Genomic DNA, 13,631 nt, shown 5'->3' with positions numbered 1-13,631 from the left:
CATTGAGTGATGTACCCCTTGCTTCTCTCTTTCCAGTATGAGTAGTTGCTGCCGTTGAAGTAAGGAGGTCTATTGTTGGACTGCCTATCGGTGAGTGTGCATGTCATGATGTTAGCACTCATATTATTGGTCATGGATCTTTACTCCAAGTTGTGAAGTTTGACTTCTTGAGACTTTGCTCTTGATACCAATTGATGGAACTACTAAAACTTGAGAAGAGGGAGTTAAATCAAGTTAACTCAGAAATGAAGTTCTTATGCTCTGTTTTCGCAGAAGCTAATTATGTAGGAGATTTTTTTCATTTTGTCTCTAAAACTAGATAGAAACAGAGAAGGGAAGAAGAAAATGAGCCCAGCATGTATCCTGGTTCGATTTTCTAGTGTCATGAAACCTACATCCAGTTTCCACCACACCCATGGTGGAATTTTTATTGAGATAATAGTATGCCCAAGATCCAATTTATCATGATTGGCTCTCGTGTAAGTAGGAGATTGTTGGGAATAAGGAGTATGACCACAATCCAATCAATCATGTGTCAAACAATTTGTTATTGTTATTATATTAAAATGTTAATATAATAAGGTCCTTGATTAAATTTAGAGATTTATCATTGTGATAGTGATCATAATATTGAGAGATAAATCTTTTATAATTTAATCTAAATTTTTCTTGATCATAGGATTTTTAAAAAGGACATTAATAATCCGGAAAGATCAATATATATATAATGGTCTTCATTGGATGAAGATTAATAGATCTCATTTATTAAATTATATATATAAATGGTGCATATAGAGATATAACCATTGAACTGACTCACTTTGAGAATTCCTAATGGTTATAATTACCGTATATTTGTCAATAGAATATTCTCAAGATGAACATAGTAATAGAGTTTCCTTTGACATGCGACTGTCATAGTAATTAACAATGTATTTATTATACTTTAATTCCAGACACCTAATACTCTAAGGTGTTAGATGAATGGATATTGGGTATAATTTAAATACTTGTAGAATTAATGATTAGCCAATAAGGAATCCGTCAACTCTCGGTAAAGAGTTTGAGCTCTATGATTATAATGACTGAGATGAATAAAACCTTGGCAAAGGGAATTGAATGAATGAAGAAATGAGTTTCTTAGGTCATTCACAGTTCATTATAATAACGGTAACAAGTTAGAGTTTGACAATTAAACCATACTGTAAGGGTTAACCAAGAGCTGGAAAGATGGAAGGAATTATACTTTGTTCTTCTGAGGTTCTTAGTAAAAATATATTACTTCATACTATCGGGTCGTTGAGGAGTGTTGCTAGACGCCAACCTTGATTAGTAAATTTAGTATGACTAATTTACTACCCGCTTAGTATTGAACCTATGGGGTCACACACTAACGAGTGTTCTAATCTTTGATGTAGAATTATTTAATTATTATTTTGATTTGATCAAATAAATAATTATATTAATTCAAATGGAATATTATTATATTCTTTGCTATCACTAAGAATATAATAATAGTATGATCATTGAGAATATTAAATGAGATTTGAGAATAATTAATTATTCTATTTCTAAATTTGAATGAGATCTTAACTAATTCTGTTTTAAATTGAGTTATGTATAATTCATAAATTTGAAAGATTCAGATTTAAAATAACAAGATATGATTTAAATTTAAATTGAGATTCAAATTTAAAATCAGTAACAAATCTCATACTATATATATGTATGTCAAGAGTAAAGAAATTACAGATGAGAATAAAACACAAGGGTTTTATTCATTTACCTCTACACACATAAACGTATGTGAGCCTGATTCTTGGAGAAGAATTTTATGGTGTGCAAAGAGTTGCAAGAGTTTTCTCAATTTAGATCAGATATCCATTATATTGGTTAAGGAGTTGACAGCAAAGGTTAGTCTCGGTGTGGATACGCATAGAGTCTTCGTACAATCGAAGAATAAAGTTTTTACTAAAGCGTCTAAAGGTATTTAGATCTGATCTATATATTATTGGAATAAAGTTTAAGCACAAAATAGATCTTTAAGTATTACTTTCTTTTCTTCCGCTGCGTGTTATGAACACATGGTAATCCTTCAATTTTCACTATAATCAAACAGATTACAAACACCAATACTAATGAATTACAATCTAATTCATCTAGTATCTTCCACTAAGTTTTCTACCCCAAAGCCTAGCTATCAAAGTACTATCCCAACTTGGAAGAAAAACCTAACCAGATTCAGAAATACCAAGTGTTATCCCAACATGGCAAAGAAAACTAATCCTAGTTCAACAAAATCAAATACACAGAAATATTTTTTTTGGCTTTTTCATACATCTCTCTTGCCTCTTCTCTTATTACTATTTCAACTCACATTCATAAGCCTTTTTCTCAAATACAAAAAGATGACATTAGATAGCCATAACAAAGAAAATCTGAAATGAAGCACAAATTGAAGTAAAATGAATTTAGTTCAAGTGTTTTGAGATGATACTATTGTATCTCTCTCTTTTCCTTGTCTTTTAATGTTGAAGTGAGGCTAGCTTTATAGATGTAGCTTGCTCTTCCAATCTCAACACTGCCTCTTTCAATTCCTTTCTTGATTCTGCCCGTTGAAGTTGTCTCCATCGGCATGCAATACTTTTTCCATTCTGCTCCACTAACTCTGCTTGCTTGAAGAGCTGCTCCACCAACCCTTTTGTCCTTAGATCTGCTGTCTTCCTTAACATGCATAACATTTTCATATTTGAGCCATTCCAATTTCTATCCATAGCTCTGCATTTTTGTATTGCTCTATTCAACTTTGTGAATATTGCTTTACTGATATCCTTTATGTAGTGGTATTGTCTTTATATTTTTGTTGCTTTTCTAGAACCACATATGTTCCATTATAGTGTCAAATGTCCCTTTATTGTTTTTTTCTTTTGTTCAAACCATGAATATTTAGGAACCATCTTTCTTGACTTGTATATCCTGAACGGTGTTTATTAAAAGCATTGGGCTGAAGTTTTGGAGTTATGACATTTGAAGTTGCTAAAGTAACATGAACTTGGGCTGAGAAGTGTCACTTAGCACACACATTAAACAAATTTGAGCTTTTAATCTAAAGAACGTTTGTCATCATTTATATAAAACCCGAAAGGGTTATGCTAGGTAATCAATAACTTTTTTGAACAATATGAACAACCACCAATCAAATCAAAACACACTACACTTTCAAATAGGGGTGTGCATGGCCCGACCCGGCCCGGCCCCGAACACTTTAGGGGCTATTTTGGTGTGATTTCACCGGATTTAGGGCCGGGTAAGGGTCTCAAAAATAGACCCGGTCATTATTTCAGGTCGAGTTCGGGCCATGGCTCGGGTGACCGAAAGTCGGCCCAGTGGCCCGGTCATCATACACAATTAATATTTTGTGTTATTAGTGATGGATGATGGCTATTCTTATGTGGAATTTAAGTATTGTAAACCTTAATATTTTGTGTTATTAGTTATTATAAGACTATAAGTTAATGTTTTATTTTTAAAATGCATAAGATTTTAGACTAATACATAATATTGTGTTATTTATATTGATTTAAATATTTGGTATTATTAGACAATATTAGTATTGATTATGGTTATGCTTTAATTTTAGAGAAGAGTTGGTTCTTGTTATATTTTTCTAAGTGAATTTTACCATGTCAAATAATGATTGGAGTCTTGGAAATTTGGATATTTTCACATGTTAGCTTATAAGAAGGTATCAAGGTAATGTAATGTTAACGGCCCGATTTTCACCCAGTTTTTACCCGATATAATCGTGGCTCGAAAGTGTATAGGTTTCATCGGGTCTATGGCCGGGTTCGGGTCTAATAAATAAGCCCGGTATATATTTCGGGTCGGGTCTGAGTCACATCAAACCCGGTTTCACCTGGGCCATGCACACCCCTACTTCCAAATAATCCACCTAAATCTTAATATTAGAATAATCATCCGCACACCTAGTAAAATGAACATCCAATATATCCATTGTTCACATTGTTTAGTATTTTCATTGTCTACCTATACTTTTTCAACCCGAAATCAAACTTAACAAATTAGTTCAATCGTGATTTAACCACAATAACTAAAATACAATAATACACACAAATATAAATATAATTTAAAGTAAATCTTTAAAATACATAAATTAAAAGTGACAAAAATATTAACCCTAAGTAACTTATTATTATATATTTATCTTAAGATAAATAGATAGTCAGACAGATACCAAGCTATCTATCTATTTATAATTCTTGAAAGTACATACTTGTCCGTTTAGAATATGCTTTGCCACATGTATCTTTTGAAATTAGTAACGAATAGTTCATAATTTCATGTGATTGATATAATATGTTTCATCAGGAAGAGGCATCCATCACGACAATTTGCATATGTGTAGGAATATATGCAGGAATCAAACTGTGTTCATATTTTATAATGTTTTGAGTTGCCTTTCGAAAAATAATACTCCAATAATTACAAACGTCATTTGTCCATTGTCTTAGTCTTCTTATAAGTAGATAGATGCATATACTAACAGAAAATAACTAAAGGGATTAAATAAAGCATTAAACTTATGAATGGTCACATCATTAGTTAGATGGAAGTATTTAATTAATTAAGTCAATCATCATATTTTCGCATAAACAAATTAAACGAGTTTGTGCAGAGACCGGCCGGCAATGAATTAATTAGATAAATTAATAATTAAAGAGACTCATAGTCATTGCATACGCATCAAGGAAAGCACATGAAGCAACACATTGATGGAGAGAATATTATCATGCTACTACGCCATCCTAATGTTAGAGAAGACATTATATTATGTGCATTCTCAAATAATACGAAGATAAATGAACTTGTGTTAGTTAAGTAGTCAGACTAATTTTTTTTCTATTAATTAAAGTTAGAAGTTCTGTTTGGTTTTTATAAATTTATAATTTGATTTTATTTTATTTTAATTAATACATTGATATTTTTTTAAAATTGAGTTTTTAATTTTTCATCTTAATAATTTTTTGTAAGTAAATATTAAGAGTTCGAATTTTATTTTATATATAGTAATTTATTGACTACTAGTAACAATTTTTTAAATAAAATTTAAATTTACAATAAAGTTATTTTTATTTTGTCGAATTAAAAAATATCGTAAAAAAAATTTATATAGTATAAACCTAATAAAACACCGTTTTTGTATAAGATCCCCAATCTTACAAAAACCGATACATGCATCTATATATACATATCGTTAGTATCAACTAGTAGTGTTAATCCCTTTTGTTATTAGTAATAATAATATCAAAAATGGAATAAGTTTATTATTTTTCTGATTTTTTGTTTGTACTGTTGTTTCGTTCTATCTTGATGCATGTGTTGAATTCTTCTGCTAAAAGAAAAGTTTGTATCAACTAACACCCATTTAAACAAAGTTATACTACTCAAAATGTTTTATAACAATATATTTTAATTATTAAATCACAGCAAAATATAAAAAAAATCATCTATACCAAATTTTATTGAAATAAATATTAACAAACATGTAATTAAAGAACTAGTTTGTATATGTATTCTGAACATATATATTGTATTAACTTTTAAGTATATAAAATGTATAACAAACAATTTTAAATTGACATTACTTTATTTAAAAATAATCTATATACACACACGCGCTTCTACATAAATAATTAAATACACTCCACATGGAACGTTTATAAATAATTCTGTATATATATATATATTATATATATTATAATTGTGTGTGTGGAGAATAATAGAATATACTTATACTTAGGCATTTAAGTTAACTGAATTAAAAAGTTATATGCTATATCATATATGGATTAGTTGGCAAATCAATGAGCAGATGGTCGTTAGTCATAAACTCAATATTTTAAACAGAAAATAATCAAAGCATATATAAGACAACGTACGAATTAAAGAAAGCATATAACCATAGTTTAAATTTATGAGTCGGCAAATCATCACTTTTTACATTTAAGTCATTCAACATAGTTTTGAAATATGGTTCCTAACAAATTAACATGCATTTGTCTTTTTTTTTTTCAATATTTTATAAATAAGTATATAATTTTTCAGTTGAAAATAACAAAAGAATCTAACATAAAAAAATGTTAGCTTATATGTTTTCTCATAAGTACGTAGTTGTTTTTGAAGAAAATGGTAGGATTTTTGTTTTCCAAGTGTAAGTGCTTAGGTATATATATAGTTACTCTTTTATAAGAGTTAGTACTTAGTAGTGTCTTTTTTTTCCTTAAAAAAATGAGGTAATTATTTTTGAGTTATGTTATGTATATATTAAAATCAGTCACCAAAGTTAGTCACCAGTATAAAATATAGAGACCTACTACACATACAAGTCTTTTTGACATACAAGTTTATACAAGTTAATCCTAATTGAATAAAATCCACTTTTATAATGCAAGGAAGGAGAGGAAGAGTTTTGAATTACATAGAACTTATCAATACACATACATAAAAAATTCTTAAACAATACAATATAAATAACTTGTATGGACTTGTATGTGTAAATAACTTGTATGTAGAGAATAATCCTAAAATATATGTTAGAATATAAATACACATTGAAAATAAATTAAATTACATATGTATTTATACACAAATATATTGATGACTAATTTTAGTAAATGATTTTAGTGTACAAATAATATTTTTTAACTGAGTGATTATAAATGTAAGAAGGATATTTTTGAAAATACAGAATTAGACATAAAAAAAGAGAACCAATCCTATTATATTGTTTGGATGCATAAATATATAGATATATTATACAAATATAAAATACGAGAAATGTTAGATTGTCAATATTTTTTTATATTTATTTATGTTGAAACTGATACTTACTAATTTAAGTTAAAATTCTAAAGATGAAAAAATACCCTATCATGGGAATCTCCAAAGTCTTTGTTTGTTTGGGATTACATTTTTTTATTCAATATATGAATAAATCAACTTACCTTAAACTATGTTTGTTTCACTGTCTGTCATCCTGTGACCACTTTACTCCAAAAGCGTTGCTCAACTTCTAATCATTGATGCATTTAAGTCATTGGTGATCGTTTATTTCATGCAGCCTCTTTTTTATTCTAGTTCTTTTCTGTTCTATTCTATTCATGAGGAAATATCTTCCGTTACCAGAAATGTTCTAAAAGGTTGGTTTCGTAAGCTAGTTTTCATTGCTTGCTCTAGAAGTTGAGCAGCACAAACTACAGCGCTGCTGTCTCTTTCTCTGCTTTTGATTCTCCGGCATTGATGTTGCTTTCATGCTTCTTCTTGTAGCTTTTTTTTCTGTTTACGAATAACAGAATTCTTCCATGAAGAAAGCGGAAGGGGAGAGTAGTTTAGACAGTGATGTTATTGCATCTGAGATCAAAGCAGGATCAGTAAGTGATCCACCGGCCGACGCTGTTGGAGGAACCATTCAAAATGATTCAGAGAAGAGAAAGGCCAAAGATGAAGCGAAAAACACAATCCCCTTCTACAAGCTCTTCTCTTTTGCAGACGCTTTGGATTATGCATTGATGATTGTGGGGACAATCGGTGCTGTTGGAAATGGAATGGCAAACCCTTTGATGACCGTTGTTTTTGGGAACTTAATTGATGCATTTGGAGGGACCTCAAACTCCCAAAAAGTTGTTCATGATGTTTCCAAGGTATATATAGCAAAGTTTTGTTTTGTTTTTCAACTTATTCAAGTTTCTGGAAATCAATCTCTTACTGATATAATTTTGTGCTCAGCTGGCTCTCAAGTTTGTATACCTGGCTCTGGGTTCCTTTGCAGGATCCTTTCTTCGTAAGTACTACTTTGGATTCGTGCTTCATATTTTTTTTTTTTGAAGGAAGGAGCTTAACACAAGAGTGGAATATTATTACAAACTAAGAAAATAAAATATTGTTCATAAAAGAATTCAAACTCTGTACTCAATTCCTGTTATAATACGTTAATCTTACGGATTAATATCCATTTTGATAATTCTTACATTAATTATAATACGTTTATTTAGGGATTAATATCCATAACTGACATTCTTTCATAACTATATGGTTTATGACAGAGGTTTCTTGCTGGATTGTCTCCGGGGAGCGACAATGTGCAAGAATAAGAAGCTTATACCTGAAAACAATTCTGAGGCAGGATGCCGGCTTCTTCGATACGGAAACCAACACCGGCGAGGTTGTTGGAAGGATGTCAAGTGACACTATGCTAATTCGAGAAGCCATGGGTGAGAAGGTATGAAGGAGTCTCTGGCTATCAAACACAATACTGAATCTCCTAAAAGTTTGTCATTCATCATTGTCTTGCCACTTGTTATTATAGGTAGGACAGTTTGTACAGTTAGTGGCATCGTTCGTTGGAAGTTTTGTCATAGCGTTCATCAAGGGATGGCTTCTTACCCTTGTTTTGCTGTCCAGTATTCCACCTCTTGTTCTTGCTAGCGCCGTCATGAGTATCGTTATTGCCAAAGTGACATCGCGAAGACAAGTAGCATATTCTGCAGCTGCATCTGTAGTAGAAGAGACAATTGCTTCTATCAGAACTGTATCATATAACTACCAACCTGAAATTGTTTCTTATTCTTCTTTATATTGTATAAATAAGTCATGAAAATTGAATGCAGGTTGCATCATTCACGGGCGAGAAGCAAGCCGTGGCTAAGTATAATCAATCATTGTTGAAAGCTTATAAGACTGGAGTTCAAGAAGGAGTGGCTTCTGGATTGGGATTTGGTTCCATTCTTCTCATTGTTTTCTGCACTTATGCTTTGGCCATATGGTATGGTGGCAAATTGATTTTAGACAAAGATTATACAGCAGGGAAAATTATCACCATAATTTTCGCAATTTTGACAGGATCTCAGTAAGTTTCTCTCTTATGCTCTAGAATACTAAACTGTCACTCTTTTTAGCTCGATTTCAATGATGTAAACATAACATTTTGCTCTTTGACATGACTTTTTAGTTCTCTTGGACAGACCTCTCCTAGCATGAGTTCGTTTGCAGCAGGACAAGCCGCGGCTTATAAGATGTTTGAAACGATTAATAGGCGACCTGATATCGATGCTTACGACACAACTGGCCGGCAGCTCGATGATATTCGAGGCGACATAGAACTGAGAGAAGTTGGCTTCAGTTATCCGTCAAGGCCGGATGAGACCATATTCAATGGATTCTCTTTGTTCATACCAAGTGGCACAACTGTAGCTTTGGTAGGGCAAAGTGGGAGTGGAAAATCAACCGTTATTAACTTGATAGAGAGGTTTTATGATCCGCAAGCTGGTGAAGTTCTCATCGACAACATCAATCTCAAAGAGTTTAATCTGAAATGGATAAGACAAAAGATTGGCCTAGTTAGCCAAGAACCTGTTCTGTTTACTTGCAGCATCAAAGAAAATATTGCTTATGGTAAGGATGGTGCGACTGATGAAGAAATCAAAGTAGCAGCAGATCTTGCAAATGCTTCTAAGTTCATAGACACGCTTCCACAGGTGAACTACTAAGCAGCTTCTAAAATATTAAGTTTTTGGCAATTTAGTATATAAAAAATGAAAGCAATATATGCATAGTTCCATAATAAAAAATACCATGTCCATGTCAAAAATCAGCCACTAAATCAGTTATTATGGAAAACAAATGTAGGGACTGGACACGATGATTGGTGAACACGGAACTCAGCTCTCTGGAGGTCAAAAGCAGAGAGTTGCAATAGCAAGAGCCATTTTGAAAGATCCAAGAATTCTACTTCTTGATGAAGCTACAAGTGCACTTGATGCTGAATCCGAGAAAACAGTGCAGGAGGCTCTAGACAAAATCATGATAAATCGAACCACTGTTATTGTAGCTCACCGCTTAAGCACTGTTAGAAATGCTGCCACTATAGCTGTAATTCATCAAGGAAAAATAGTAGAAAAAGGTAAAAAAAAATTAAAAATTAAAAAGTAAATACCAATTTGGAAATGGTTAGCGGCTTAATTGGATATTCTAGCTAAAAGAGAATTCTCATAAAGAATCCATGCACTTGAATTTCAAATATTCTCATTTCTACAGAATTCTTATACTTTCTTGAATAATAATCAGGTTCACATTCTGAGCTAACTAAAGATCTTGAAGCAGCCTACAGCCAACTCAACAGATTGCAAGAGACTAACAGTGAGGCAGAACAGAATTTTTTTGTTGAAACAGAAAACCTTGAATCTACTATAAATTCTTCAAGGCATTCAAGTCAACGGTTTTCTTTTAGAAATTCCACAACTCATGTATCCGGCGTTGGAAACAGCAAAGACGATAAAGTTGCTCTTTCAGAAGACACAAACTCAAAACAACCTCCAAAAATACCGATCCGTCGCTTAGCTAAACTAAACAAACCTGAGATCCCAGTCTTAATATTAGGGACTATAGCTGCAGTGGCCAATGGCATCATATTACCCTTTTTCGGGTTCATGGTATCAAAGATGGTCAATATTTTCTATGAGCCTGCGGATGAACTCCGCAAAGATTCAAGATCTTGGGCGTATGTTTTCGTGGCGCTTGGCGTATCAGCGTTCTTTATCAATCCCTTGAGGTCCTACTTCTTTTCTGTTGCTGGTGAAAAGCTGGTAAAAAGAATGAGACTAATCTGTTTTGAGAAAATGATTAATATGGAAGTTAGTTGGTTTGATGAAGCTGAGCATTCAAGTGCTGCACTTGGATCAAGACTGTCCACTGATGCAGCGTCTATTCGAGCTTTGGTTGGCGACGCGCTCGGATTAATGGTTCAGAACATAGCTGCTGCAGTTGCAGGCCTGGTGATTGCATTCCAAGCAAACTGGCAGCTCTCTCTTATAATTCTTGTATTGCTGCCTATATTAGCACTTAACGGAATTCTTCAGATGAAGTTCTTACAAGGATTCACTGCAGATGGAAAGGTTTGTTCCTAACTCCTTCTAGATAGTCTCTTTTGGGATTTGAAGCGTGATTATGTGTAAGTCTATCTTTTTGCCTCATGCTGGAATTCTAGATTTCTTTGTTATAAAAATCTGATACTATATTATGAAACTACTATTCACAAAAATTTAAGCTATTAAGTAGAGGTATATCATGGTTATATTATCTAACAATGATATATAATAGATATAACCTTTAGAATGATAAAAGCACAAGAGAATAACTGTCTCAGTCAACTAGTACTTTTCTTCTTAGCTCCAAGTTTTTGACATAAAATCAAAACGTCTAAAATTTTATCCTTGTCACTCTGCTAAATAAGCTGAATATTTTGTGGTGAAAACTCAAGCAGTATTTTTTTATATGAAGTTGATAGTTGAGAACTATTAGACGATTTAACGTATTTGACTAAATTGTCATTTAAGGATTCTCAACTATCAACTTTACATAAAACTGTGTATTATCACCTGCACTTCAAGTCCAAAAATGCGTATCAAACATGATAGATGCAAAAGTATGCCTGTACAGAAATTATACGAGGAAGCAAGTCAAGTAGCAAGTGATGCTGTAAGCAGCAGTAGGACTGTGGCATCTTTCTGCGCTGAAGAGAAGGTGATGGAGTTGTACAAGAAGAAATGTGAGGCACCGATTAAGGCAGGCATAAAGCAAGGGATAATAAGTGGAGTTGGTTTTGGGTTATCATTCTTTTTTCTGTTTTCAGTGTATGCATGTAGTTTCTATGCTGGAGCTAAACTTGTAGGGGATGGTAAAGCATCTTTCTCTGATGTTTTCCGCGTAAGTCTTTCTGTAAATGTTCAATTTTCCAACCAAACGGATTGGATAAGTCTTTCTATACATCTATGATTTTTGGTTTTGCTGATTTTCAGGTCTTCTTTGCCCTGAATATGGCTGCTGTGGGGATGTCTCAAACTAGCACCTTGGCCCCTGACTCAGCTAAAGCTAAAAGTGCTGCTGCTTCTGTGTTGGCCATTATTGACAGAAAATCAAAAGTAGATCCCAATGATGACAATGGTCTGATTCTAGAAAACTTGATGGGAAAAGTAGAGTTTAACCATGTCACTTTCAAGTACCCCACAAGACCTGATGTTCAAATATTTAGAGATCTTTGCTTGACTATTTATTCTGGCAAGGTAAATTTACAGTTTGGAAAAGGGTCGCACTAAAAGAATATAATTTAGTCAATCTAAACTATAAAGCAAAGAATTAATTTGGGTTGGTCGAGTGGTCAGCTCATTCATCCGCTTAAGCAAGCGTGGGGTTCAAATCCCGCCTTGTGTATGCGATGGACTTAATACAGAAAAAAAGAATTAACTAACAATTTTGTTTATATAAATGAAAATATCAGACAGTTGCATTGGTTGGTGAAAGTGGAAGTGGAAAATCAACTGTAGTATCACTGTTACAAAGATTTTACGACCCAGATACAGGTTATATCACACTTGATGGAATAGATATCCAGAAAATTCAAGTTACATGGTTAAGACAACAGATGGGCTTGGTAAGCCAAGAGCCTATTTTGTTTAATGATACAATCAGAGGCAACATTGCATATGGAAAAGGAACACATGCAACAGAGGCAGAGATTACAGCTGCAGCAGAAATGGCAAATGCCCACAAGTTCATCAGTAGTTTGCAACAGGTAATATATTACACAAACAACAATAATGTGCTCAGTCTATCCTAAAGGAATTTGTTAGTATTGCATGCCAATTTTTGAAAAAATGCATAATTTTATTTTTATGTATGTAACATCTATAATTACATATTTATTGAATCTGAATTACTCAATTATTCTAGGAGTAATTAATGAATGTGAAATAAGATAAACAATAATTAAGAAATGCAAAATAAAGTAACTTTAGGCTGCTTTATGCTGATTTTTAATTGTTCCCAAACATCATTGTTCTAAAATATAGTACTCAACAACACCTTAATAATAGTTATTTCTATAAATAACACAACTTTACTCAATATATGCAGGGTTATGAAACCATTGTGGGGGAAAGAGGATCAAAACTATCTGGTGGACAGAAGCAGCGGGTGGCAATTGCAAGAGCAATAGTGAAGAATCCAAAAATATTACTACTAGATGAAGCCACCAGTGCCCTGGATGCAGAGTCTGAAAAGGTTGTTCAAGATGCACTAGATAGAGTAATGGTGGAACGAACCACAATCATAGTGGCTCATAGGTTATCCACTATTAAGAACGCAGATTTAATTGCAGTGGTTAAGAATGGGGTCATTGTAGAGAAAGGAAACCATGAAACATTGATCAACCATGGTGGCCATTATGCTTCCTTGGTAGCATTGCACACAAGTACATCATAATGTTACATTCCTTTCAGTTTTTTCCATGTTACGTTTACTTTTTGTGATGTATAAGATGCTCAGGAGTCTTTTATATCTCAATTAGGAATCAGACCTGTATAATGTATATTAATATGCTCAGGAACCATGTTAAAACTATCATAGGATTTGCACTATGTTAAAACTATCCTATAAAATGTGTAAATAATCTTTTAGAGGTAACTAAAATAATAATTGATGAGATTTCCTTAAAAAATAGTATACACGAATCTTAAAATAAAGAAATTGTGTTATAAAAAAATTTATAATATAATATA

At 32.6% G+C, this 13,631-nt stretch overlaps 1 protein-coding gene across 1 annotated transcript; it reads left to right on the top strand.

Annotated features, from left to right (window-relative positions):
• Positions 1-7,382: 7,382 nt before the first annotated feature.
• LOC107605300 (ABC transporter B family member 11) lies at positions 7,383-13,383 on the top strand. Its single transcript, XM_016307138.3, has 12 exons — positions 7,383-7,721; positions 7,807-7,861; positions 8,124-8,299; positions 8,387-8,608; positions 8,688-8,926; positions 9,029-9,554; positions 9,706-9,979; positions 10,144-10,970; positions 11,515-11,781; positions 11,874-12,137; positions 12,353-12,646; positions 12,988-13,383. Exons 1-12 carry the CDS (start codon positions 7,383-7,385, stop codon positions 13,333-13,335), a joined length of 3,831 nt encoding a protein of 1,276 aa, XP_016162624.1. The 3' UTR covers positions 13,336-13,383.
• The last annotated feature ends 248 nt before the right edge of the window (positions 13,384-13,631 follow it).

Source organism: Arachis ipaensis, chromosome B6 (genome assembly GCF_059453495.1).
Source record: "Arachis ipaensis isolate K30076 ecotype BB chromosome B6, ASM5945349v1, whole genome shotgun sequence".
Taxonomy (NCBI): Eukaryota; Viridiplantae; Streptophyta; class Magnoliopsida; order Fabales; family Fabaceae; genus Arachis; species Arachis ipaensis.
Note: the sequence above shows the minus strand (reverse complement) of the source record. Positions and strands in the feature narration are given on the sequence as shown.